The sequence below is a fragment of the Vipera berus genome (genome assembly GCF_964194415.1).
Source record: "Vipera berus genome assembly, chromosome: 2".
Classification (NCBI taxonomy): Eukaryota; Metazoa; Chordata; class Lepidosauria; order Squamata; family Viperidae; genus Vipera; species Vipera berus.
Window position 1 is genome coordinate 19,548,999 of NC_138203.1, and position 25,949 is coordinate 19,574,947.

General features: G+C 39.2%; 1 protein-coding gene across 3 annotated transcripts in view; it reads right to left on the reverse strand.

Annotated features, from left to right (window-relative positions):
• Positions 1–24,424, reverse strand: part of NUP155 (nucleoporin 155) — a 31,652-nt gene extending 7,228 nt beyond the window's left edge. For all 3 annotated transcript variants that reach the window (XR_014025387.1, XR_014025388.1, XM_081319791.1), the window contains exons 1-25: positions 24,204–24,424; positions 22,067–22,204; positions 21,285–21,381; positions 21,022–21,092; positions 19,876–19,968; positions 19,041–19,207; positions 17,827–17,932; positions 17,473–17,546; positions 16,885–16,976; positions 16,697–16,794; positions 15,606–15,758; positions 14,508–14,608; positions 13,879–14,049; positions 11,901–12,011; positions 10,661–10,755; positions 9,655–9,743; positions 8,268–8,330; positions 7,993–8,143; positions 5,039–5,105; positions 4,307–4,425; positions 3,763–3,866; positions 2,719–2,852; positions 2,186–2,377; positions 956–1,094; positions 626–761 (exon numbers count right to left, since the gene is read on the reverse strand). Coding sequence is in view for 1 of the 3 variants with exons in the window: in XM_081319791.1 (XP_081175917.1) it covers positions 626–761; positions 956–1,094; positions 2,186–2,377; positions 2,719–2,852; positions 3,763–3,866; positions 4,307–4,425; positions 5,039–5,105; positions 7,993–8,143; positions 8,268–8,330; positions 9,655–9,743; positions 10,661–10,755; positions 11,901–12,011; positions 13,879–14,049; positions 14,508–14,608; positions 15,606–15,758; positions 16,697–16,794; positions 16,885–16,976; positions 17,473–17,546; positions 17,827–17,932; positions 19,041–19,207; positions 19,876–19,968; positions 21,022–21,092; positions 21,285–21,381; positions 22,067–22,204; positions 24,204–24,342 (2,900 nt within the window). In the remaining 2 variants the exon portion in view is untranslated. The remainder of the gene's footprint in view (positions 1–625; positions 762–955; positions 1,095–2,185; positions 2,378–2,718; positions 2,853–3,762; positions 3,867–4,306; positions 4,426–5,038; positions 5,106–7,992; positions 8,144–8,267; positions 8,331–9,654; positions 9,744–10,660; positions 10,756–11,900; positions 12,012–13,878; positions 14,050–14,507; positions 14,609–15,605; positions 15,759–16,696; positions 16,795–16,884; positions 16,977–17,472; positions 17,547–17,826; positions 17,933–19,040; positions 19,208–19,875; positions 19,969–21,021; positions 21,093–21,284; positions 21,382–22,066; positions 22,205–24,203) is intronic.
• Positions 24,425–25,949: the final 1,525 nt, after the last annotated feature.

Genomic DNA, 25,949 nt, shown 5'->3' on the forward strand with positions numbered 1-25,949 from the left:
CACTTTTTATAGAGGCACAATTGAGAGCATTTTAACAAACCGCGTAATTGTTTGGTTTGGTGGTAGCAGTGCCTCAGATAGAAGGTCCATACAGCAAGTGGTAAGGACAACTGAGATTATAGGAATTTCACTTCCTGTTATTCAGGAAGTGCTTAAGAGCTCAAAGCATTAGTAGAGATCCCACACACCAACTTCACGGTCTGTTCTGTTGCTCTCCTCTGGAAGGAGGTTTTGAAGTATTTATAGCAGAACTACTAGATTCTGTAACAGCTTTGTTTCTTATGCCATCTGTCTTTTAAATTCGCAGGGTTCTTTCCCCCCCCCCCACGATATATATGTATACATTCGAACTAGACTGTGATGTTTCTCTGTGTCATATAGTTTTTATTCTATTCTATTCTATGGTTGCAGCATCCTGGGGTCATGTAATTGCCATGTGCAACTTTCCCAAACAGCTTCTGACAAAGTTAATAGGGGAGAAGCTGGATTTGCTTAATGATTTCATGATTCACTTAACACTGCAATGATTTGCTTAACAACCATGTAAAAAAAAAAGGTAAAAATGGGCGTGACTCAGTTTAATTTAAACTCAGTTTAAATCCCTTCTATTTTCCAAAATACTCACCTCTCCTGGAAAGCCTGCCAGCCAGTAACATCCTCTTCTGGTTCATGGTTTTTGTAATAATGAAGTCCAAGACCCTGGGGATCCTTTTTCTCTGCAGCCGTCAGAGAAAGTTCTACCACACCCTCATAGAAACGCACTTAAAATTAAAAAGAGAGGGGGGAAATGATATTATGCAAACTGCCTCATAAATTTAAATAATTCAGCTACTGTTTCTCTGTTCTTGTTAGCTGAGTAAATCTGTTTCTGTACTGACTCATTTTATTAATCTTGCAATAGCTGAAATGAAAAGATGTTGATGTGGAACCTTTTGAACAAATAACTGCATCTTACCTTGCCTGTACTGTACACAGACGTTGGCAAGATCCACCTGAGTGCTAATTTTTTGGTATTCTTTCAATGACTCTCTTAACATTTTTTCTTTTTCTGACTTGTTCTGAACTTGTCTGGACCTTTGCAGTAGTTCATTTGCCTAGAATAACATAAAGAGACATCGCTTTTTAAAATTCTGTATGTGTGTGTGAAACCCTTGCCTGAAAGTCAATTTTTCACCACAGGAAATTAAAACAAAAATCAAATGGAGATTTAGGCATTATTTTACATTTAACAGGTATCAGTTTTAGTCACATTTGTCATACAAGTGCTAAACTTCATTGCAGTTCCTGACCAGCAAAAGGATGGTCTGTGTGTGTGTGTGTGTGTGTGTGTGTGTGAGAGAGAGAGAGAGAGAGAGAGTATATATAATCTACATAGTTCATAAGAATAAGAATTTAAAAAATATGAATTAAAAAAATGGAGGGAAGAGGACAAAATTTTGAAGATATCAAAGAAATGCAATGTTATTACACAATATTTGCTGCCTCATTCTTATTGCATTTAAGGCAATATTTGGCTATATTATGGGTAATTGTGTCATACCAGAGATATTCTCTCCTTGAGAATTCCTTTATGAGATGCCAAATTAATATATTGTACAAGATTGAGTAGAACTTACAATATAATAGAACATACCGCATGTCTATGTTTTGGGAATCACAGAGGAAAAGTCATTTGTGGAAGGCATTTTTGAGGATTTACCATAAGTGGCTGAATCTAGCCAGTCAATGCTCGGCAATGATTATTCTTGATCAAGGATTTGCAATAATGAGCTGGATTGATGGTAAAAGACAGTGTCCAAGAGTTATGCTGTCTTGATGCTAAGCTAATGTCATCCTTAATCTAAAATGTTCTCCTTCAGTAATCTTTTAGCCTAATTGACCATCCTTTGTTTTGCCTCATTAGAGAAGCCATGGGCTAACTGTTTTGTCACATACGAGTGAATTTTTATACAACCTCGTGATAAGAAAATATGTCTTGACAATCAACTATTTCTAATCAACTTTGTCAATGAATCCATTTTATGAAAAAAACAGTCATGTTTGTAGTACTTTTTTATTAAAACAAATTACAGTTCAACCTTATGCATATCTCATCCAGTAATAAATATCTCATTAATCTGGATTAGGTGACATGATGTATCCTTAACTACAACTATTTTAAATAAACCAGCTTACTCTCAAATACCTTAGAACAGATGGCATCATCTGTGCTGTAGAGTAGTGGACAAATGTCTTGTAAATGTGAACTGATACCATCCACAGCAGCATGATCTCTGATGTAGCAGTTGATAAGGGAAGCGATGAGGGCTCCAGTTAGTTCTTTATCTCTAATGACCAGGTCTCTGAAAGTAGTGATCTTCAAATGTTCTTGAAATTCCTTTTAAAAAACAGCATAACCACATTTCTACTACACCCCAAATAGCTTGATATACCTTAAGCAGACATCCTAATGTATTTATGAAAAACTATTTAAGGAAGATGATTTGCCGCACATACTACCTTGTCCTTAAATATGTACATATTTAAAATTCATTTAATTATTTTAACAAAAAAGATGACCTAGCCTGCTAACCATCCTTTTATATTTGTGTTGTGATTAAAATTAGATTTTTATATTATACTTTAAAATACATTCCGAAAATTTATCTAGATTTTTAAGATGGCTTTGTGCTACCTAATATCAAAACCCACATAAAAAGAAATGTAGCTATTACATACCTTTGGTAGCTCACCTACAATAATATTGAACTGATGTTCACAAAGGAGCTTCCACAGAGCCAGCGCTTGGCAAGTTTTTTGCACCAGCTGTTGGACACTTTGTAGAGAAGCTTTCTCAGATAACTGTGCTTCTGCTGTAAAATGAAAACAATGGCTTGCTAAATTAAAACTGATCCATATCCTCTCCACTGAAGATCCATTAAGATCACTCAGCTTTTTGTTGTATAATCCCTTTTCAAGAAACCAACAAAGAATATATGGCTGTGCAGTCTCCATACTCATCCAGTTTTGCCAAAGAGTCATCGTCCATCGTTTAAGGTAGTGTTTCTCAATCTCAGAAACGTTAAAATATGCGGACTTCAACTTCTAGAATTCCCTTGCCAACATGCTGGCTAAAGAATTCTGAGACATGCTGGTTAAGGAATTTAAGCGCTACACACACACACACACACACACACACACACACACACACACACGTATATGTATGTATATGTAATTTTTTTTTTGGATTGCTAACAAAGAATTAAAGGGAGACTGATATGGCCATTTCAAACTCATTTGTTCTCATCAGTCAGCCATACCCTTCTGAGATTCGAACATATATATATGCTACATATAGCATATGTAGAAAAATCTCGCCTTCTAGTCCCTGCCAGCTAATATTCTTTGCCTGATGGGATCTGCAAAATGCTCATTCTATTTGACTGGGTTGGATGGGGAGGGACTTTGGAAAAAAGGCAGCTCCTCAAGTACCCTGGTCTCAAGCCATGCAGGACTTTACAAGTAACCACCAGCGCCTTGAATTGCACCTGAAACACACTAGTAACCAGTGCAGCTCACGCACGAGAGGTGTTACGTGTGCCATACATCTGTTGATATGTTGACTTCAGTGACCATTATGAAAATCTTCTTTGGAAAAGACAATTTGTTCTCTAAGTATCAATCTTTGAGAAAACAATTTTTCATCAAGGCAACAAAGGTTTTTTTTGCGTAACTTTTTTCTGCTGACAAAAATGTATGATAGTGCTAAAACCAAAGTTCTACCATGAAATTTCCTCTGAACTTCTTGCTGCAGCTGTTGAGAGCTTCCAACCTCATACTGCATCACTCCAAGTAAACGCTGCTGCAGGGTAGCTGGGTTGATGAAACTTTGTAAAGAAAACAAATGCAACCATGTAAACAGCATGCTAAAATTTCAATGTACAAATGGAGCAGACATAGGTTAACATCCCAATGGCCATGCTGGCTAGGAATGTCAATATTAGCACCAACAAATGTTGAAAAAGACAGGTGGGGATAGCTTTAGTCCCTACAGCACCAAGTGCTGATCAGCAAAACTAGCAAGAAGAGAACTTGCTCTGTCACTCTCCAAACTGCACAGAAATATTTATCAGAATTAGTTTATTGTAATTACAGCTGGCACTAAAATGTATGCATTCATTTGAAAAGTTTGTTATGTAATCTAATCAGCTTCATAAACAGAAATACCTATCGTTAAAAAGAACAGTTAAAGACAGCTAAAAAGAACAGTTAAAGCAAAAAAACGATTTACTCTGAAATCTACTGTGATGAATTAAAATCATCTTACCTGGGATTTCTAAGAGATCCTATTGTGGCAAAATGGGAATTCCTATCCAAAAATTCTTGCAGCCCTTTTAATTCCTGTAGTACTGATTCTAATAGTTGTGGGGGAACACTGCTTTCAACCTAAATGAGAGAGAGAAATGCAAAGGCTTAGGCCTAAATTACTCGCAGGTCCTCCTGTTCCCATACGCTTGGCCCCATATGCATTTGCTCTCTAAGAGCTACCTTCAGCAGACCATGCCCTAAATTAATGTACCACTTTGCTTTTTCCAAGCAGGGCCTTTAATACAGAGTGGATATGGAAATTCTAGACCCCTCTGTTAAAATGCCAGGTTTTTGATATGTAAAAACAACACCAACCAAAAAAAACAACCAAAAACCACCCAGGCCAAGATAAATCAATTCAAAATTCTTTTCACCTTTAATATAACATATAAGCTGTACTATTCAATTGAAAAACAAACTGAAATTGTTTAGTGGGGGGGGGGAATAAAAATAAAAAACTGGAATAATGTGGCTGCATGAATATTCACATCCTCCTATAAGTAGGGATGTGGCTGTGTTCAGAATTAACTAATCACATTCAAACTGATGTCAAATAGTAGTCGGTGCACGCCTGCCATCAATTAAAGTGACTCTGATCAAGTCCCTATAAAGTTAGAACATTTTGCCTATCACAAATAAAAACCTTACTAAAAATTCTGAGAAGTATGCATTAATGCCCATCATCACTTACCGCTACAACTTCTCGATTGCCACTCTTGAAAACTCTCTCCACCACTATACTTCCATCCCAAATGTTTCTGCAAATCAGGAAAACGCAATTCACCTTTTAATGCTGTCAGAAATCTACTGTGCTAATTTTCATGTATACCAACCCTACCACCAGTTTACAACCCACACCAGTTTATTTTATATGTAATATAGGAATGACTTTTCCCCCCAATACTTGCATTGAAAAAGCACTCATGCATTCATCTATAACAAATTCTGTGTATGTATTTAGCAGTTACTCATTTGAAAGTTTTTTTTCAAAATTTACAAATTTTTTACACTATAATATGAGCTGGGTTTCCCCCCCCTTTTTTAACTTCAAAAAGTAACCAATTTGTAATATATGAACTAGTTCCCCTTTTGTTACCAAATCCGCAGACAAACTATATTATTATATTACCAGTAGTCCTTGAATTAGAAAGGCAGTTGGGACTGTCTTGTCACCAAGTGATGTTGTTGTAAAGCATACCAGATAACTATATTGTTCAGCAACAGCAATCCCTGCAGTCCTTGTTGTCAGTGTTAAGCAAGGATTGGGGGATTGTTAAGCAAGCACCACCTCACAAATTTCTCGCCCACTTCCAATGAGCAAAGTCAGTAGGCAAGCCAGCAAGTCCCAGGTGGCCTGCAAACAGATAGTTGTGTGGCTGCTGCCGAGTGGGAGAGGGAGCATGGGTAGCTGGGAAGGCATGACGTGAGTGCTGTGGGGCTTGGTTTTAGCTGATTCTAGGTGGGAGAGGGTGCGCCAGTGGTGGTGGGGGGACACTGTAAGGGCAGCAAGGCACAACTACAAATTGTCACCGAATGAGGGGTTGTTGTTTTCTTAAGAGTAACAGTAGTCAGTGGGTTACTATGATTCGTCAAGAAGCCGTGATACCTTTCCATCCGTTGCCAACTTGTTACATAACTGTCGTGGACCCATGGGATCCTGGTTTGGAGGAGGAGGAGGAGGAGGAAGAGGAGGAGTTGGAACCAGGACCATCCAACGGGGATGGCACGTCTCCCTTGGCCTGTTTGGAGAGGCCAAGAGCTGAGGACAATGCTATCCCAGGCTCCTCAGGCATTGGGGGAGGTGGTCGACCAGATGGAGAGGTGCCTGCCCTCACAGATAGGGGGCAGGATCGGTTACAGACAGGCAGTGGTGCTGAGAGGCAGCATATCCTCTCTGATGAGGAACAGCTGCCCCCCCTACTCAATCCAAGGGCATGGAGTAGAACAGAGGCAAGCTCAAAGGAGGTCTGCGATGCTGCTTGGGAGAAGGTCGCCCCACCCCTCCTCACGAGGAAACACCTGGCATGGGTTGACTTAAGCGGAAGCCGAGATTGTCTTTGTCAGGAACAATTGTTTGCTTTGGAATACGCTCCCTGGGCTTTGGAAAAAAACCACTCAGACTTGACTCTCATTTCTGCCCATGTCTTGCCTTATGGACTTGCCTTACCCTGTGGACCTTGACCCTGAACCTTGTCCCAGGAGCATGCACCTCGTCTGTGGACCTCTCTGCTTTTGCAGATTGGTTTTGTTGCTCATTGGCTTTTATTCGTTGGACTTTGGGTGGCCGCCTTCAGGGTAATGTGGGGTGGAGCCTTGCCAGCTGTTGTAAGGCCATTTGTTGTGGAGTTGAACAGCACAATAAAGGACTCTTATCGTAGCCTGCCTCTGCCTAGGCCAGAGGTCCCCAACCTCTGGTCTGTAGCATGCCAGAAACTGGGCCATGTAAACAAGCGAAGCCCCATCTGCAGGATGCAGGCAGCATGCAAAACCACGCCCCCACCGGTCCACAGAAAAGCCTCTCTCCACAGAATTGGTCCCTGTTGCCCAAAAGATTGGGGGGGGGCGCAGCTCTAGGCGACCTGGGTCGTAACAATAACTAAGCAAAACTTGGATTTTCTTCCCATCATTTCAATAAACCATTATAACTGAAATATCAAAATCAAGTTTGGAGAATTTATTTTTCTATCATATCAGAGTAATATATTGAAACTTTCACTGAAGGATATTTTGCACAATAGAAAAAAAATATACGGAAGTTTCAAAACTGTTAAGATTTTTTTTTCCCCAAAACAGAAAAACAATAACGTATCGTCAGCATTTTTTTCTTTAAAGTCCAGTGAGCCAATAAACATATAATAGCCAAAAATAATTTATTCTATCTAAGGCAGACATGTCAAACACAAGGCCCGGGGGCCGGATCCGGCCCGCGAAGTGGTTTCATGCGGCCCGCGAAGCCATCCTGGAAACAGTGAGGGAATGGCCCCCACTGCCTTGGCCCTGGCCCAGAGACCCTCCTCCTGCCAGAGACCCTCAGATCTGTCCCACTCCTGCCCAGGCCCCACAGGCACCCTTGATGCCAACAATGTAGAGCTGGCCACGCTTACCCAGTAGGCCATACGCACTCTAGCCACGCCCACCCAGTAGGCCACGCCCACCCTGGCCCTACCCACCCGGCCCCCTGAGGGCAACCGCAATGCTGATGCGGCCCTCAATGAAATTGAGTTTGACACCCCTGATCTAAGGCATACTGTCATGACACTTTGGGCCATGTTCTCTCTGCACAGCCTCCAGAAGACTGGAAATTTCTGCTTTAACTGAAACAGACTTTAGTGTGTGCCTCCGTAAATGTTAAATATGGCTAGTGGAAGGTGGGTTGCTACCACTAACTGTAACCAACTAAACAAATCGATTAGGCTGCACACGGTGTGCAAAACTCACTGTTTCAAGGAAAGACTCTTCCACACCTGGAATGCCACAAACCAGTTATATTTCTGGAAAACTAGCAGACCATCCTCAGAACAGCCAGATCAATATAATCTAGATGAAAAACACAAAGTTCTGCTGTTGGTGAAATATTCTGTCCCGGAAGAGTGAGTTTTGCATATCCCGGATAGGCATTAGAGTTCAAAAAAAAAGTATACTCACCCTATTATTCGGGAAAAGTATAAGCAGATACCATTGTGCTTTCCAGAATACATTATCTCAGGGCACACCATTCCACTGACTGACGTGCCGGGCTGAGTCATATGACCACCTGCGGCAAATACTGGAGTTGACATAGCAGGAGGCTGCAAACCTGAAATGTCAACCCATTATTTAATGGTGCAGTTTAGTTTTAATTATATGCTAAGTTATACATATTTGTAATATGTTTTAAATAACTAAAAGAAGTTATTGAAGAATAAAACAAAATAAAATACCTTGTGTGGGTGTTGCCAAAAAGCTTGGATTAGAGTAGGGGCTAACAGCTGACAGAGGTGAACCTAAGGCATAAAAATCACAGGGAAGCCACTTTCAGACATATGAGCCTAAACTGTAATAAATTTCAGAAGATATAACCAAAGCACTATTCTCTTTTGAGAAAGCTAATCATTCCTTCTCATATTCAAATGGTCACCATGTTCCTGGACGGCGTTTTTAAAGTTTAAAGAGATGCCAAAAGAAAGGACTCGAGAAAAAAATATCCGTCTTTGCACAGTATGTAGGAAAGAAATAGAAATGAAGAGGAAAGTTCAGTTTGTACAAACCTGTGAATTGCTTTTCCTTTTTCAATGCTCATATGGAGAAGGTTATTACAAGCAGAGATGTTAAGAGAGAAAGGGGGAGAAATAAATTTAAGCTTCAGGTTTTTTTTGCCAAAACAAGCACTGCTGATTTCTTTTTCTTTAAAGATGGTAGTTGCGGCCCTATCTTAGCCGGGATGATTTGTGCACGGTCACTCATGCGCTCGTGTCTTCTCGTCTGGACTACTGCAACGCTCTCTACATGGGGCTGCCCTTGAGGACCACCCGGAAGCTCCAACTGGTACAAAATGCAGCCGCGAGAGTTGTGTTGGGAGTCTCCCGATACTCCCACGTCACACCTCTGCTCCGTGAGCTGCATTGGTTGCCAGTTGTCTTCCGGGTGAGATTCAAGGTACTGGTAACGGTGTTTAAAGCCCTCCATGGCATGGGGCCGGAGTACCTTAGGGAACATCTGCTGCCGGCATCAAGCTCCCTGCGCCCTGTGCGTTCCCACAGAGAGGGCCTCCTCAGGGTGCCACCGATCAGAGAATGTCGATTGGTGGCCCCCAGGGGGAGATCCTTCTCTGTGGGCGCTCCGGAGCTGTGGAATCAGCTACCGGTAGAGCTCCGGATGGCGCCCGATCTTCGCTCCTTTCGTCGCGATCTCAAGACGTTTCTGTTTGTACAAGCTGGCCTAGCCTGATGGGGATCGGTGGGGTTGTTTTATCTTTGGTCTCTTAATTTTATCTTGGGGTTTTTAGAATTGTACTTCTATTGTTTTAACTAGGGCAACTGTTTAATCTTTTTTTAATGTTTGTATTTGGTATTTTATTCTGCCCTGTGAACCGCCCTGAGTCCTCAGGGAGAAGGGCGGTATATAAATGTTATTAAATTAAATTAAATTAAATCCGTTTTTCACAAAAATGAAGAATAGATTCTGAAATCAAGCACTACTAATACTTAAAAAGAGAATACAAGATGCTTTAAAATAAGATTTAAAAATAGACCAAAAAAAAACTCCCAAGAAGAGATAAAGAGGCACAACATGAAAATAAAAAGAGCATAAATCACATTCACCGCTTACCAGGTAGAAGAGGAGAACCTAATGTTGTCCCAAGATTGCTTGGAGGTGGCAGATTAGAAGGGAACCGCATTTGTGCTTCACCACCATATCTGTAATTGATTAGATGAAAACCTACTTACAGATTTTGCAATAGCATCAAAATGAAACAAATATAATACAGTTAAATCAAAAAGCGTTATTAGAAAACCCTCATATTCCAGAGAAAAAGGGCTGTAGCATAATTGCCTGGCTTACTGACAGGAAAAAAAATCCAAGGATTTGCTGGAAACTGGGCAGATCCTTTAGACAGCTAAACTGGACCATCATAATCAGTCCCCCATCTCTACTGAGACCAGTAGTGGTGAGTAACTGTAGGCTGACTATGCGGTAATGATGAAGATCTAATATTAATATTCTTTAGATCACATGCCATCTGTTCTGGCATAAAGACTGAGATCCAGTGAAAATGGATATAGTTGGGGACCAATCTGCACTGAGAAAAATCCATAGCTGTCATGGAAACCATCCATTTCTGAGCCATATCAGATTCCCATACTGGTATGGGAGGCTCAGTGGAATCCAACATTAATTCTTTAATGATATTAAGTACAGATGTATCAGCAACAGCCCCAACTTACTCCTGAACCCCAACCTTGGGTACAAACATCTGTAGAGCAGGAAGTGTCATGATAGCAAAGCACATTTCCCCACCCTCCCCAAGTCTGTGTTTGCTGATCCATGCTTGGCTTGCTTTTGTTTCCTTCACCATGTTTTGGAGACATTTGAACTTTTTGTATATAGCTAGTCTGGAATTAACAGTGGCCCTCCAACAAAGCAGTCTTCAGTTCCCTGAGAAGAGTACTCCCCCCCCAAAATAATAAAAAAATGGAGCTATGAATACACACACACACACACACACACACACACACACACACACCAGCTAGAATTCAAAGCATTCAATTTTTAGTTGTGATACAACAGATTAACTATCATCTCCCGTTCTACTGCAAATATAAACTACTTTTACCTGAAAAATGCTCGAGTAGCCCAGCCAGATACTTCTCTATCACAGGCAGCAGAAGAGCAGGCAAGGATTAGGCAAGTAACACAAGCTTGTTCTACCTGCAAAAATCACCAGTAAATAATAAGATAAAATGATAGCTCTATCTTTATACAATAGTTAAGAATTAAGAGGCATTTTGGTTAGTAAGAAATAGCCCACGCTCAAGCCTTTGGTGAGGAAGACTGACAGCCCTTCAGTTCATCACACCATCTTCCATCTTTATCTGATACTGATTTTATTTTAATTACTTTGATTATTGTAAACTGTGCAGAGTTGTTAACAGTCAGGCTGCATACAAGTTGAACAACAAAAACAACTCATACATTTGAATTCCAAATGACTTCAGTGGGACTCAATAACATTGGAGTGCAAACTGAAACTTTTCTCTTCAGTGGTATAAATAATAGGATTCTTGCTAAAGTTTGTAAATACCCAGTTGCCTAGTTGTTTATCCAGTTACCCAAAACATTTCACAAAATGTTTTATTATAAATATGGTAAAAACCATTAAGATAAAAATAAATGAATCTATAGAGGAGAATTAAATACCATGCTTGGAACAGTTGAATTAAGTCTACAAAGCAGGCTAATATTTATCTCCAATCTTGTAAGAAATGTTTAGCTGCCCACTATTATACATAAAAATATTATTATTTTCTTTAATAACAAATGTGATATTCAACTGGGCTTGCAAATTACAAATGTTATGGAAAACAAAACTATTTATAATTTTGTACATTGTGGTGGACTAAAATCCAATATTCTCAAGAACAAGCCCAGGTTTTATATTATAGGAACAAACTGAGCTCTGCCAAAACATTATCTTGCTTCATGCTTGCTTTTTTCATTATTTTGTGACTTCAGTAATTTATTTATTTGATATGTATAAATGCATAAACCAATCACTGAAGTCTATAAATCACAATTCATAGCATCTGTACATGCAAATCAGATACACTAAGCTATCAGTATGGCTTAGGGAGAAGTGAAAACTCAACTGTTGGGCATTTAATGTTTTAAATCACTGTTTCCATGTACCAAGTTAGCTCTCTAGGACTGAAGGTAACAAGTGTGATTACTAAGCCAGCTACAATAGCAAATATCAGATGAATGGTAAATGTTAAGACTAGGACAGAACACAAGCCCTTGTGAACAATTAACAATGATATGTGAATCAGATAAGAAAGAAAGTTAAGAATTCTTACTGGATGAAGTTTAAAAAATCTTTCAATATCTTCTCCATCCCCTCCTGCATTGCACACAAAGAGATGTCTTAGCTGATCCACTGGTCTGAGTTTATGAAACATAAAACTCCCCTAACGGAAAACAAAAGTAGCAAATTGTTGGAAATTTATATAACATTTTTACAGTTATTTAATTTCAGAAAAATTGTATATTAGACACCTCATAATTCCATGTTACAAAACTGGAGAATAATGAATGCAGCAGTAACATTCCCATCAATAGGTGTCAACTTGAACCTATTACTAAAACATCCAGCTGTAATACCTAACACTTTGAAGCTAAATTACTGACACCACACACATACATTTATGTCTATTTGTAGGCATACATCTCTAATCCTTCCGCAATCCTATGCAATTTATTTATTTATTTATTTATTAGTTGAATTTATATACCGCCCTATTCCCGAAGGACTCAGGGCGGTTCACAGGGCAATTAAAACAGTACAAAAAAGAATAAAATGGAATTAAATTAGTACAGGCCCATAATTCCTAATAACAATAAAATTAAAATTTTAAAATTAATTTAATATAATTTAATTAAATACTTTAAAATTAAAAATCCCTCAGTCCAGGCCAGACAATTCGAACAACTAGGTTTTTAAGTCCCGGTGAAAAGAGCGAAGGTCGGGGGTAGTCTGAAGCTCCATCGGCAGTTTGTTCCAAAGGGCGGGCGCACTCACAGAGAACGCCCTCCCCCTGGGAATCACCCGCCGGCAATCTCTAACCGGCGGAACCCTAAGGAGGCCCTCCCTGTGGGCGCGCACAGGACGATGGGAGACTGATGCTGGTAGCAGGTGCTCCCTAAGGTAATCCGGACCCATGCCATTTAGGGCTTTATAGGTCATCACCAGCACCTTGAATCGCACCCGAAGGGCAACTGGAAGCCAATGCAGCTCGCGGAGAAGAGGTGTTACATGAGAGTATCGGGACACTCCCATTACTACTCGCGCGGCTGCATTCTGCACCAGCTGAAGCCTCCGAGTGGTCCTCAAGGGCAGCCCCATGTAGAGAGCATTGCAGTAGTCTAACCGGGAGGTCACGAGTGACTGTACGCAGGGCATCCCGGTCAAGATAGGGCCGCAACTGGCGCACCAGGCGAACCTGGGCAAAAGCCCCCCTGGTCACGGCTCCTATATGATCTTCCAAACTGAGCCGTGAATCCAGGAGGACGCCCAAGTTACGAGCCCTATCGACGGGGGGTAACACCTCACCCCCCATCATTAAAGATGGAGAAGAGTGATTCACTTGAGATGCCGATACGCACAGCCACTCAGTCTTGGCAGGATTGAGTCGGAGCCTGTTGAGGAACATGTTACAAAGCCCAAATCTAATTCTTAAAAGGTAAATGTTTTCTTTTCCTGAAAAATTTAATTTATACCATAGGCTACAAACCTAATATCTTTATTTTGGATCTATTTTACCGTAAATAGCTAATCTATCAAGCAACAGCTATTACATTGAAGGATCTGATAATTTGCAACTCTGACCAAATTTCTTGGGTATGGCAATTATGAAGCTCAAGATAGGACATTTTCTTAAATCTAAGTACTTCAGAAAGCATTCAAGAAAGAGATCTTTAAAAATCTAAAAAGCCTTCAAAAAGCTAAGAAACTATATATAAAACAGTATTTGGGTACTACTGCAGAAAACTGATAATGTAGATGAGTCCTTGCACATAACACCATTTCGTCCCACTGCATTTCAATTAAGCTAAATGGAAAATGTCAAAAAAAACTGGATCAATAATTACTTTTGGAGCTGTGCATTCTAAATAGTAAGATTGATTCTGAAAGTGTTTTTGTGGAGGAGTGGTGTTTCATTTTTTACTATTGAACTTTACATCTTACTATTTTAGAGCATATGTAATAGTCACACATGCGCACAAACAAACCCAGATTACTCACAGAAATAATAAGTAAAGACTAGTATTGCCTACCTGTGCTGACAGCAGAACAAATTTCTTTGGTGGTAACATATGTTGTTGCACAACTACAGGATAATCTGTTATTGGAATTAATTCTTTGTTCAGTGGTGTTACAATCTTAGGAACGTTTTGTTCATCTATGGCAGCAAGTGCCCAAGAATGCCCATCGACAGCTGTTTTTGTCTGAAACAAAATGTAAAGCATGACATACAATTCAATTGTTTAGTCTATTCAGGGTGAATTTATTTATTCATTAAATTTATATATCACCTATCACACTATCCAAAGCTATTCTGGACTCTGAATCCAGGCCAATAGCTCTTAACAGATGTCTTTTTCTTTGCCTTAGTGAAGCCCCTTTTAAACCAGAACTGAATCAGAACACTTTTTCATTAGGCAACAGTCAACAATCACACAGATAGAGACACTCACAATAGTATTAGCAAAGGGCAGACCTGTGCATAATCTGGGATGTGGTTACTGCACTGGAAGAAAGTTAATGTAAAACAGGTGGGCGATGAATTTGAGCAGCAAGAAAGCTTAAATAGCCAAATTAAGAAAAATCAAGATAAAAGAAATGTAAATTTTCTGTTACAAATGCTGCCTTCAAAACAACAATGAAGTACGCAATGAAAAATTACCTGGGTTTCCATCATTGGTTTTTGGAAAGGGAAAGAATCGTGATTAATGCACCACAGGATATCATTATCTTCATTTTCTGAAGCAGCCATTAGGAGAATACCTGACAGGAAAATAATATTTAGTTTACATTGGAGAAAGAGGAATCTATTACTTGAAGACAGTATTTAATATCCCTCTAATTACTAAATTAATTATCCATTTTAGTTTTATTTAAATCTGAGATCCCATACCAAATTATCTCCAACTTTTTAAATATAAAAATTCCTAACTATCAAAGATCTTCTACTCTGCAAACGGAAAAGCTGCATTCTTCACTGAGCCTGTACTGTACCAGGTTATACTATATAATGACAATTAAGTGCTGATTCATCACTTAAACATCAATTACTTTTTCAGTGCTGCTTGCACTGAAAAGGAACAGTTTCATAGACGTGTATGTGTATATAAGGATTTTGATATTCTTCATTGCAATCTCATCTGCGTAATTGCTCAAAATGTGGTAGACTCTAATACTGAAATTAAATCTTACGTATTTTTTCACTTTTTAAGACAGCTTCCAAAGATGTGCCCAGAAAGCCTTTTGTTTTATTGGTGCTCATGTAATGAGAAACGTATTTTTTTTCGGCTTCAGATCAAATGAACTGTGTTTCTTGCCAAGCAGAGAAGCAAGACAAAAACCTGGATTGTTCTGAATTTGAGCCAAAAAATGTTTGGACAGTTCTTTTAGGAAGAGGAGGCCTACTTCACCATCCCCAGTGAAGCCCAAGAGTATCATATCCAAACAGCAAGCCTACACAGCCCTTCCCCTGGCTTCCCAGTGACTTCTTTTGACACCATCAATATTCTGGGCTTTTTTCTGTTCTATCTATGCCCCAAAACCTTTGTCTTTGGCACATATCTGGACCAAAGATTTTAGTCTGGACAAAGACCGCAAGAAACCAGTTTTCCATACTTGGAATGGTTTGTGCATAGAATCTTTTGCACACTCCTACGTCTATAGTGTTAAGAGGCAATACTGAGGTTCCTGTGCTTCAAATGTTATTCACCCCTGCTTACTTGATTTACAAAAGTGAATATTTGCCATCTGCAAAATTTACCTTTGCTATATAAAGCTCGGTGAACCTTTGACGGCTTTTCCACATTAGAAGCTGCAGAAAATCCTGGAGGTAGGCGGATGTGAATCAATGTTAAAGTTGAAGGACGAGCAAAAGGATGCTTAAACGGACATACACTAAAATACATCCGTACACCTGCAGAAAAAATGATGTGACTGTAAGTTAGTAATGCCAACAGGTTTGACAGAAAAAGGTAAGCCAAAGAGATTCCGTTAACTAATGGATTTCATAACATGAATAGTACAGAAATGAGATGTATATCTACATCCTGTGTGATGGATATTTTTTTTTCACTCTTTAAGTACACAGCTGTTATGTGGAATTTAGCAGTGAAGAAAGAAGAAATTATTTACACAAAGATGAAGAAAAGTCAAAGTTGTATTAGATATTTTTTCAAAAATAGGATAATGTTACAGAGAAAGGCTGAGGGAGATACCTCAAACTGTCAAGAATGGCCCAAGTCATATGGTGAACAGATGTTGAAACACAGCACCTCTAAACAGCTGGAACTATTCTTGTGATTTCTGTTGAAATACCCAATGGTCACTGTACAACTTTACTTTATAGCCATGGCTTAGCTTAAGCCCCATTTCTTTAACACAGCTTCCTGCCTTCATGTCTTGATTAAGACTTTTTCTTCCCGATCTTAAAACTAATTCACTGTATGTCTCTTCTGGGTGCCTTGCCACTTAACTTTCCCCTTTGCAAGGTTCTGTTAATAGACCATTACAGTAAAATACAATTAGCTCATCTGGCCATATATCCTGGCTGGTCTACCTAGTAAAGCTGACATAAACCTTGCAAGTCTGAAAGTATAAATTCCCTGCTGTCTCGTTTAGAGCTCAAAAAAGTAGGGAGGGTCCCTTCTGAGCCCCTTGCCCTGCCCATTAGCCAGCTACAGGCTATGATGTTTCTTATTTGACTGTTCCCTAGGCAGTGTTTCTTGGCCATTTTCCCAAGGTCTTTCCCACATACCGTTACAATAACCAACCAAAGTAGGATGTGTAAGTCTTACAAATGCTATACTTTTCACAATCACATGCCAGTTGAATAATAGGGTACTGAATTCCTACCTGCGTGACTGACTGCCAGTAACTGACAATCTATAGACTCAGAATTTTCAATCACTGCAATCTGAACAATTGGTTTAAACACCGAACGGTCAATGGTCCTAAAAGAAATTCAAAAAGGCACCTTAAATATTTTGTGAAAACAAAATTACCTCAAATAAAACAGTTGGGTCCTTAAGCACATACTTTACCTGGCAACCTTTCCAGCTGCAGACACAATAGCATTCTGAGAAACAGAAGCAACTCTCACCATCCCTTGACCATTGTGACCTAAATCATAAACCTGTAATTTAATTATATCATTTTTAGTGCATTTAAAATAAAGTCATCTATCATTAATTCCATGCTGCAAAGTGTTGCTTGCATATAACCTGAGTATTCAACAGAAAGGCAGTATCCATGCTACATGGCCCAATGGAGGAAAGTATGTGAGAAGTCTCTTGAATTAAATGAAAGCAGTATGAAAGAACAAGCATGGGCACAATAAAAAAATAACATGACAAAAGAAAAGGGGACAGTCAGGATGAAGGACACAGCAAGCCTGAGATTGTTGTACTGCAGGAAAGTCTTGTGAATGAATGGTCAAGAGACAGGAATAGCATAAAAATATATTAAAAGCATCAGGACATATAATAAAAGTCCCTGTAGCAAATGCCTAGGCTGCATACATTTCTACCATCAATTCTGCATTAGGGATTTAGGCATAAAAACAACATGGACTGGACTGACAATGTGTAACATTAGAAACCACAAATATTCAGAATATCTAAAAGTCATACCTGAATTACCCCTTTTTCAGAGCGTGTATATAAAATGTTTCGGGAGTTGTCAATGGCTATTTGAACAATGGGATCTATAAAATTAATTTTAAAATTCAGAATTATTTATTGAAGGTCTAGAGCTTATTTGAAAAAGAGATTTTTTTTAATAATGTAAATTGCCTCGCTTTTCTAAATCAATTGCATAGCAAGCCTGAAAGGTATCTAAACTCAAAAACATTATCCAAGGATTTTAGTTTTATTAAAGTGTACATAAAATCAGTTAGTTGGACCAGATGGGCCACACATATTATGGTGTTGTCTACCACAAATCTATTTATGTTTTATTGTTACTTTAGATTATTCATCACCTACCATCTTCTGAGAACGTGAACTGCAATAAAGACGGAACAAGAAAAGAAAGGGTGCTCTTTGAGTGGTTGATCTTTCTGCAGCGCTGACTGAACCAGCCTGCTTCTGCCTACAAAAATAAAAATTCATTAGCTACAAGCAAGTATGCAAATCAATGGAATATTTAATTTATTTCAGTAGACCCAACTGTTGAAAAAAGGGGAAATCAAACTCTTTGAACCAAGGCTGACCCAAAGCACCTTTGAAGGGATACAAATTAGAATTGCACATTGTACATGTTGTATTTTCTCTTCTGGATTCTGCATGAGAAGTTTAATACCTGTGAATTTAAACGATGAAGTCTGTACTGATAAAGGGCATTAAATTTCTATTCAAAGTTTCAGTAGCTTATCACCCCTGCTGAAGCAGTATTTTTCTCAATTGGGAGATGTAGATTCTTTCTTTTTTAAAAAATAGTTTTATTACATTTTAAGATAGAAAAAAACTACAGAAAATCAAGAAAAAGAAAAAAGAGTAGAGCACAGAAATTCAATAAAATAAAAAATAAAGCATAAATATGACTTCCGACTTCTTATAAAGCAGATATAAATAACTTACATTAAGCTCTTATTCTAGTTACAATAGAACAACCATTTATAAATAATGCATTAATATTATTAATCACAAATCCATATGCCATAAATTAACTTTTTTTTCTGTTTCATGAAAAAAGTCTAAAAGGGGCTTCCAATTGTCATTACCATTACTCAAAAGTTTTTTGTCTAATCAGGGCTGTCAAATTTCTGCAGTTCCATCTACTTACAAGCCATTCTTCCACTGTGGGCATTAAGTAGTAATTTTTAAGGACAGTTCATTCGTATCAAAGATCTGTTTGTAAGCCTGAAGTTTTTTTTAATAATTTTATAAATCCATATTCTTACTCACTTCACCACATCTCCAATCCTCTGTATATGTGATATGTGCAAGAAAATGCAATTTAATCCATGTGAAATCCATTATAGCAGCTATTGATATTAAATACACTTGTAAATGTTTTGTAGTTAAAAAAACAGTCTAACAGATTAAGTGTAAAATCACTGAAAAGTTTACTGGTGACAAATCTTAGCACTGTCCATTACTACAATGGAAAAAATATCACTCCAACCCTTTCTCCTATGATCCTTATATTTAAAAATGCAGTAATTCCTTGAAGCAATGCAACTTCATACTTGACTTACCTGGTAAGCAACTTCATACAGACAACCATCCTTGCCAGCCATAAAAATGCGCCCATTTTCAGCAGAGGTGATAGCCAGCAGATATGTGTTATCAGTAGGAAGTGAGTAAAGGGGGTCAGGGAGAAGCTGCATTCCACCAGACATACTATCATTGAGAGTTCCAGAGCCTGACAAGACAAAATAAATTATTACTGTTTGGCTTGTTTAAACACATTGATACTGCAGTAAGATTATTCTTAAAAACAGCAAGAATCTCATCTGTGTACTAGAAATTATTAAGTCTTATTTTCTTTCAGTAACCCACTGAAAAGTAATTTTAAGGAATGAGTTTAAGATCAATGTCTATGTTAACGCATCTTTACTGTTTCCTATGCTAAAGGCAGCAACATTTAATCTAAAACAAGCCAAAAGCAATTAACATAAACGACTTTGTTTCCTACTAGAGTAACGCACACATACAATCCCTTCTCATCCCTATGCGTAACATGTATCTTCCTCAATCTTGGGTCCTCTACCAGAGGTCTGGGAATTTGAGGATTTTGCACATATCTTAGCTGTTCTTAGCACTGTACACTTCTGGAAACAAGAGCTCTGATGTCATTCCTGGGATCTGTTGGAGCCATTCTCCAGATTAGGAATCACAGCCCTGAATGCTTCCTACTTACCACTGTACCACTTTGGCCTTTACTTTCCACACACACTCTCTAGTTCCTCCTTCAGACCTGGTACTTCTCCAGATTATAATGATGGATGGGTGGGTGGATGGATGGATGATTAAATTTATATGGCTACCCATTTCTGAGTGGCTTACAATAAGGATATACTTTCAACTTACCTGCTTGCAAGGTAGTATAGCTGAGTCCTAAAATTACTATATCCACAGGAGTAGCTAAAACCAGCAAGTGCCGTATATGTGGCTGAAAGATTCCTGTGAATAAGAAAAATACAAGAAAACTTGTCCATATGTGAGTTGTTTGACTAACAAAAATATTATCCAATATTATAACCATGGAGACTCACGTACTGCACACTGGTTTGAAGAAGGGAACTTTCATAACACTAGGTAGCCTGAAATACTACTGCAAATCTTGTAACTATTCATTTTCTATTCTGGGAGAGATCCCTGTAATCAAAGTTCAATCAGGTTGATTTATAGGGCAAAAGAAGCACACTGCGATGCATGGGACCATTTAGAAAGCCTTTTCCCCCAACCAATCAAGTTTGTATGGCTGCTTGGAAAGTTGCTATCAGTTCCTTCCATATGCACTATGCTTTTGACTCCTTTGCTTTGAAGCACATATAAAGACAACTGGGAGAAGCTTACAAAGAAGACACACAGCCCTGTAGGGTTGGGTTTGCTTTAATGATTAGAAGAGATGCACTGAAAAGTGTCTGTTTGAAAGGATTTGTTCCACTCTATTAATGTATACTATCAAAAGATCACATGACAGTGAACCAAGCTTAAGGCTTATTTGGAAACACTACTTGAAACTGCTGGCTTCTTCTGCACACGGACAGGGCTGCAAAGTTACTCCCATTAGCCAGCCTGCTTTGCTGCTTCATCCAAATGTGCTACAGGGTTTGTTCTGGCCAGAAATCAGAGAACACCCCCCTTCTCTCTCTCTCTCTCTCTCTCACACACACACACACACACACACACACACACACAAAACCCCACACCAACAATCCATGGTTTCTTTCTATTGTTCCAGCTAAAAGATGCCATTGCTACTTTCAAATATGTGTAAAAGTATGTTTATAGCATGAAAAATATTCTGCCAGCTGTTCTTTCATATGCAGAAAGTCAGGAGGCTTTGCTATGTTATCCTAATTGCTTTCTATGAGGATGTCCATGACAAATGATTTCTGTGAAAACTGTACTTTTTTTACAGATACCAAATACAAGTTTGTTCTCAGAAAAAATAAGAACACCCCATTCTCTGTCCTGTCCCTAGATGGGTTTGGTTATATAATCGTTTACCTGCTTTTGGTTTCACCAATCCAACTGCAAGAATGGTTTCACTGAGACCATCAAAATAAGCAAGGTCTCCCCTATAAGAAGCAACACAAAAAAGCTGTATTAAAATATAAAAGAGATTTAGGACATACATCTCAAGGAACCTGAACTGGAACTGGTAAGCGTAACATTTTGATTTTTATGCAGATTGTACATACATATCACAATCATGTATAGGTTACATGTACACAAATGCATTCCAAGATACAAATTCTTTATCTACATACCCATCTTCATAATTCCACATAAAAATGTCACTATCGATGGTCAGCCATGCCCTACTGATCTCTGGAAACACTCCCATCATACAATTGCACTGCATATCTGAAGTATCCAGATTGAAGGAATAAATACATGGAACTTAGAAGATATTACAGACATAAGAAGAGATCAAGGCAACTATATAAATTGAGATTGCAGTATTGTGCTGGGCACTCAAACCTGAGAATACATTTTTTTATGCTACACATATGTTCAACTAAGAGCTTTAACGTTATCTGGCACAAATTTAAATAAAAGCAATTTTTAAAGTCTATTCCAATGAAAGATTACCCACAATACATTTTTTTATTTTTAACTATAAGTTTTAAAAAGTAACTATATCTCAGCCATTAAAAATAAAAAAATACATTTTTCTAATACATTTTTCAATCTTTGAGATAAAATGTGTGTCATTTTCAGCTAAAATATTTTCCATAAAATAAATATTTGCAACATAATGTTCTTATATATTTATGTAGACTATTATTGCAAACACTATAGTAAGCTTTCTTCACATACTGTATGGTAAAAGTATTGGCAGTGGCTTTATGTAGGTTTAATTCTAAAATAATTAATAAAAAAGCAGAAGACAGAAATAAGTAAAGGCAACTAAAATTATATGCGCAGATTCTGGTAAAGTAATACTAGAATGAAGAAGAGCCAGCGTTTCCCTGAGTTACCCTCCAACTCATCCACCCCACACAAGTGAAATGTGCACATCATTTCACTAATATCAAAATGAGGATACGTCCGAATTGCTCAACAAGTTCATGAGGTAAAGGAACTCTTCGAATTGAGCTTATTTCTGGAAGGCAGGGAATTGAAAGGAAACCAGGCCCCTGTAATGGATAATCCATATCTGAAATGCCAGAAACGGAGGGGCTTCCTGTAATTGAGGGGTGGAGGGGAAAAAAACAGTAAGAAAAAGGGCATCACAAACTCTGGTGAGATGCATAAATAATCTTCCCGGTATATTTCTGTTAACATTTCTGTGTCTTGTTTTTCTATTGATTTGTAAAAGGTTATTTCTAAAAAGTCTGAGAGAATGCCCCCCCCAAGAATTTTACAAGAAATACCTTTTAAAAAAGATTAGATCCTTCTGAAACATCAGCCCAAATACATGTACTAAAAGGATGCCACACAGTCACCAATACCTTTGAAGATCTTAATGTTCCTTCGTGCCTTAGGACCAGGATATTAGGTGAGTTATTTTGGGAAGTAACATGTCTTTGCGTGTTTTGACTGTGGGTTTTGTTATTTTTTGTTAGAATATTTTGATTTGTTTTTACAGCTGTGTGCCGGTTACATTTTTTTTCTAGAATAATTCACACATATCTGAACAGAATCTTTGATCCGCCTTTCAACTGACTAGTTAAATTCGTTTTCTCTCATTCTATCAGACACTTATTTTGCCCTAGAACAACTTCCTTAAGATTTAGATTTAAAAAGATAACACATCAACTGCTCTGATTTGAATTGTCCCCTGCGATTGAGCTCAGCCAGTTAGCTGCCATCTGCTGAGAAACTGCTTGGCTATCTTATCAAAAATAGCAAATTTAAATCTGGAACATGTTTCTACCATATAAGCAAAGCCTGCAAAATACAGTCTTACCTGACACTTATATTGTTGGGGGCAATTAAGCTGACTTTGTAATAATGCCGCTTGGGGGGGGGCAAAAGCCCTAATAAGCAGGCATATACATAGAATGAAGGCTATTGCTAAGCACATTGGTTTGTGCTTAAATTGTAAGCCGCCCTGAGTCTTCGGAGAAGGGCGGGATATAAATGGGATTAAAATTAAATTAAATTAAATTATCATACTCCTTTTTCAAAGCCAAATAAAAACCTTTTCATTCAACTTAATCCTTTAGGTTTTCAAAAGTGAAATTATGTTTTTAAAATCTTCCAACTCTGGTAAATATATATTGCCAAGGAAATTACAGTGTAAAATATACCAGAGCAATATGTAAATGATTTGATACAATATATAAATGATTTGTAATCACTTTTAGCTTGCAGCCTAACTGTGGTTTCCATAAGAATTAGACCTGATCACTTGTCTTTATAGCTGCAGTTCTTAACTGTTTTTATTTTTAATATATCCTCCTATTTTCCATTCTTAAGTTTCATTGGGCCATTCTATTTTGTCATATGACAGCAGAAGAGGGACAGATCATTCTCCCCATGTCCCATCATAAAAGCACGTGAATACAGGTGGCCCTCGACTTACAACAGTTCATTTAGTGACCATTCAGTTACAACGGCACTGAAAAAGTGACTTATGACCATGATTAATATTTATTACATTTGCAGTATCCTGGGACCACGTGATCCCCTTTTGCAACCTTTTGACAAGCAAAGTCAACGGGGAAGCCAGATTCAACTACCATGTTAGCAACTTAACAACTGCAGGGATTCCCTTAACAAACGGGCAAGAAAAGTCGTAAAATGGGGCAAAACTCACTTAACAAAATTTTCACTTAGCAACATAAATTTTGGCTAAATTGCGGTCGTTAAGTCGAGGACTGCCTGCATTTTTGCCATTGGCAAGGCAACATTAAGTCTCGGAGAGGCACCCCCAAGCGAGATTGGTGTTGCTCGGAGCGGACAGTTAACCTTTAGGCAATACTGCCGGGGGAACAGGAGCCCGACAGAGGGGGTTCTGAGCCTTCCAACGAAGCGATTTAATCACGGCAATCAGAGGTGCGAGACTGGAAAGTGCTGCCACTAAAAAAGCGGACAACAACAACAACAGCAAAAAAGCGGGTGCCTTGCACAAGGCGGGATTACAGGATTCCCAGGCTGCATGCATGTCGGGCGAGAATTATGGGTGCTGTAGTCGCCAGGAGGGAAAGTCCGACGCTCCCCAACAAGACATTCCTCACCGGGCGCGGGCACGTTCAGCAACTCCGAGAGGTCCGGGTAGCACCGGTCTTCCTGGATCTGCCGGTCAATAATACGCCCCGCATTTTCCAGGGCTTCCTGCAGGGCCGGGGCGGCCGCAGGGTTCAGAGCGACAGGCATGGCCGCGGCGGAGAAGACCCCGGCCTCTCAAGAGGGCCAAAGCGAACCACAAAGCAACCGCGCGCCTCGCGGGCAATCCCGGCAACCCCCGCGCGCCCGCCCGCCCGCCCGACGCGGCGACTGGCCAGCGAGGAGCAAAGCCTAGAGCGGAATCACAAACGCACACTTCCGGCCTGTCGGGTCGAAGAGAGGCGAGGAGTTCCCTCTTGCTCTAATTGGAGGGCGGGGCTGCTGAAGCGCGCTAATGTTTCTTGCCGGGAGCAGCCCGAGGCGCCCGGCAAAGTGACAGTATCAGAGACAGGGGGAGGAAAAAGGAGAAAGTGTCATTCCCAATTGTTGGACCCCGAGATTGTCGTGTGGAAATGTACAATTGTGCAGATTTGGAGATACTCTTGCTCTCCCCTAGTGAGCGTGCTTCCAAATGTAATGCATTTTAAACTTATGGTAAAAGCACGACTTCTCTATTTTCAGCGACGAGGTGGAGTGGGATTTGGGAAATGCTGCTTTAACCTACATGGCATTTTTATTACTGAGAGTATTTTATTCAAAAGAATGCATTGATTCCGACATGCCAATACTTGGCAAGTTATCCTATCTTCGGCAGATTTCACTTATAAGCAGTGCTTTTTTGTAAAAAAAAAAAAAAGAGGTGCTGGCACTCACACACATCATACAACCCGCCTTGCCTACCCTACAAGGTTCCATCCAAAAAAGGTGCCGGAACTCCGTTCTGGGCATTCTATGACAAAAAAGCCCTGCTTATAAGTCATGTATATCAGATGGGCAACTATATAAATTTGAGTAATTAGTACACACACACACATACACCTCTGCATTCAGTGTGCATCATTCTGCAGAATCTCCTGCTTAACATGACTTTGGATGGCTGAAGAAGCTAACCACGGTCGGATCTGTTTAGTACTTGAATGGGAGACCATCATGACATCCTGTAAATACAAATAAGCTGGGAAGTCCACAAAACATCCCAGGAGAAGGTCATGGCCATTCACTGTCCTGGCCAAGAAAACCATGAGCCTTGTTCAAGAAAATACAAATGAGACTTGACCAAGACTTGATTAGACTGCATTGTGCTGCAGTCTAATCCTACTCACTCTGCGGGACAGAATAGACATTTCTCTGGATGGAGCAGGGATGTCTCAAGTCTGTCTCTCTGTGGTGTATGCCTTCAAGGCAGAGTTGACTCCTTCCCAGCAGTTTGTTCTGGTGAGATTTTGGAAGTGATTTGCCATTGCCTCCTTCATAGAGCTGAGAAAGTGACTGGTCCAGGATCACCCAAGGAAAATTAGATTAGAATTCGGAGTCTCCTACACCAGGCTGGCTGTCTTATTAAGTCTATAGAGTGGTACAGACCATCTTTGTTTTGACCCTAGTGCTGAAATCAGAGTTAGGTTCATACATAAATCTGTTCAAAGTCTACGTTTGATTGATTATATGCCATCAAGTCATTGTTGACTCCCAGTGATCACATAAACATTTTTTTTTTCATGATGATCTCTGTTTAACCTGCCCTTTCAGGAGTTCCATTGGTACTTATTGGCCCCTGATTTTCGTTCGTTCCGCCGGGACCTGAAGACCTGGCTCTTTGA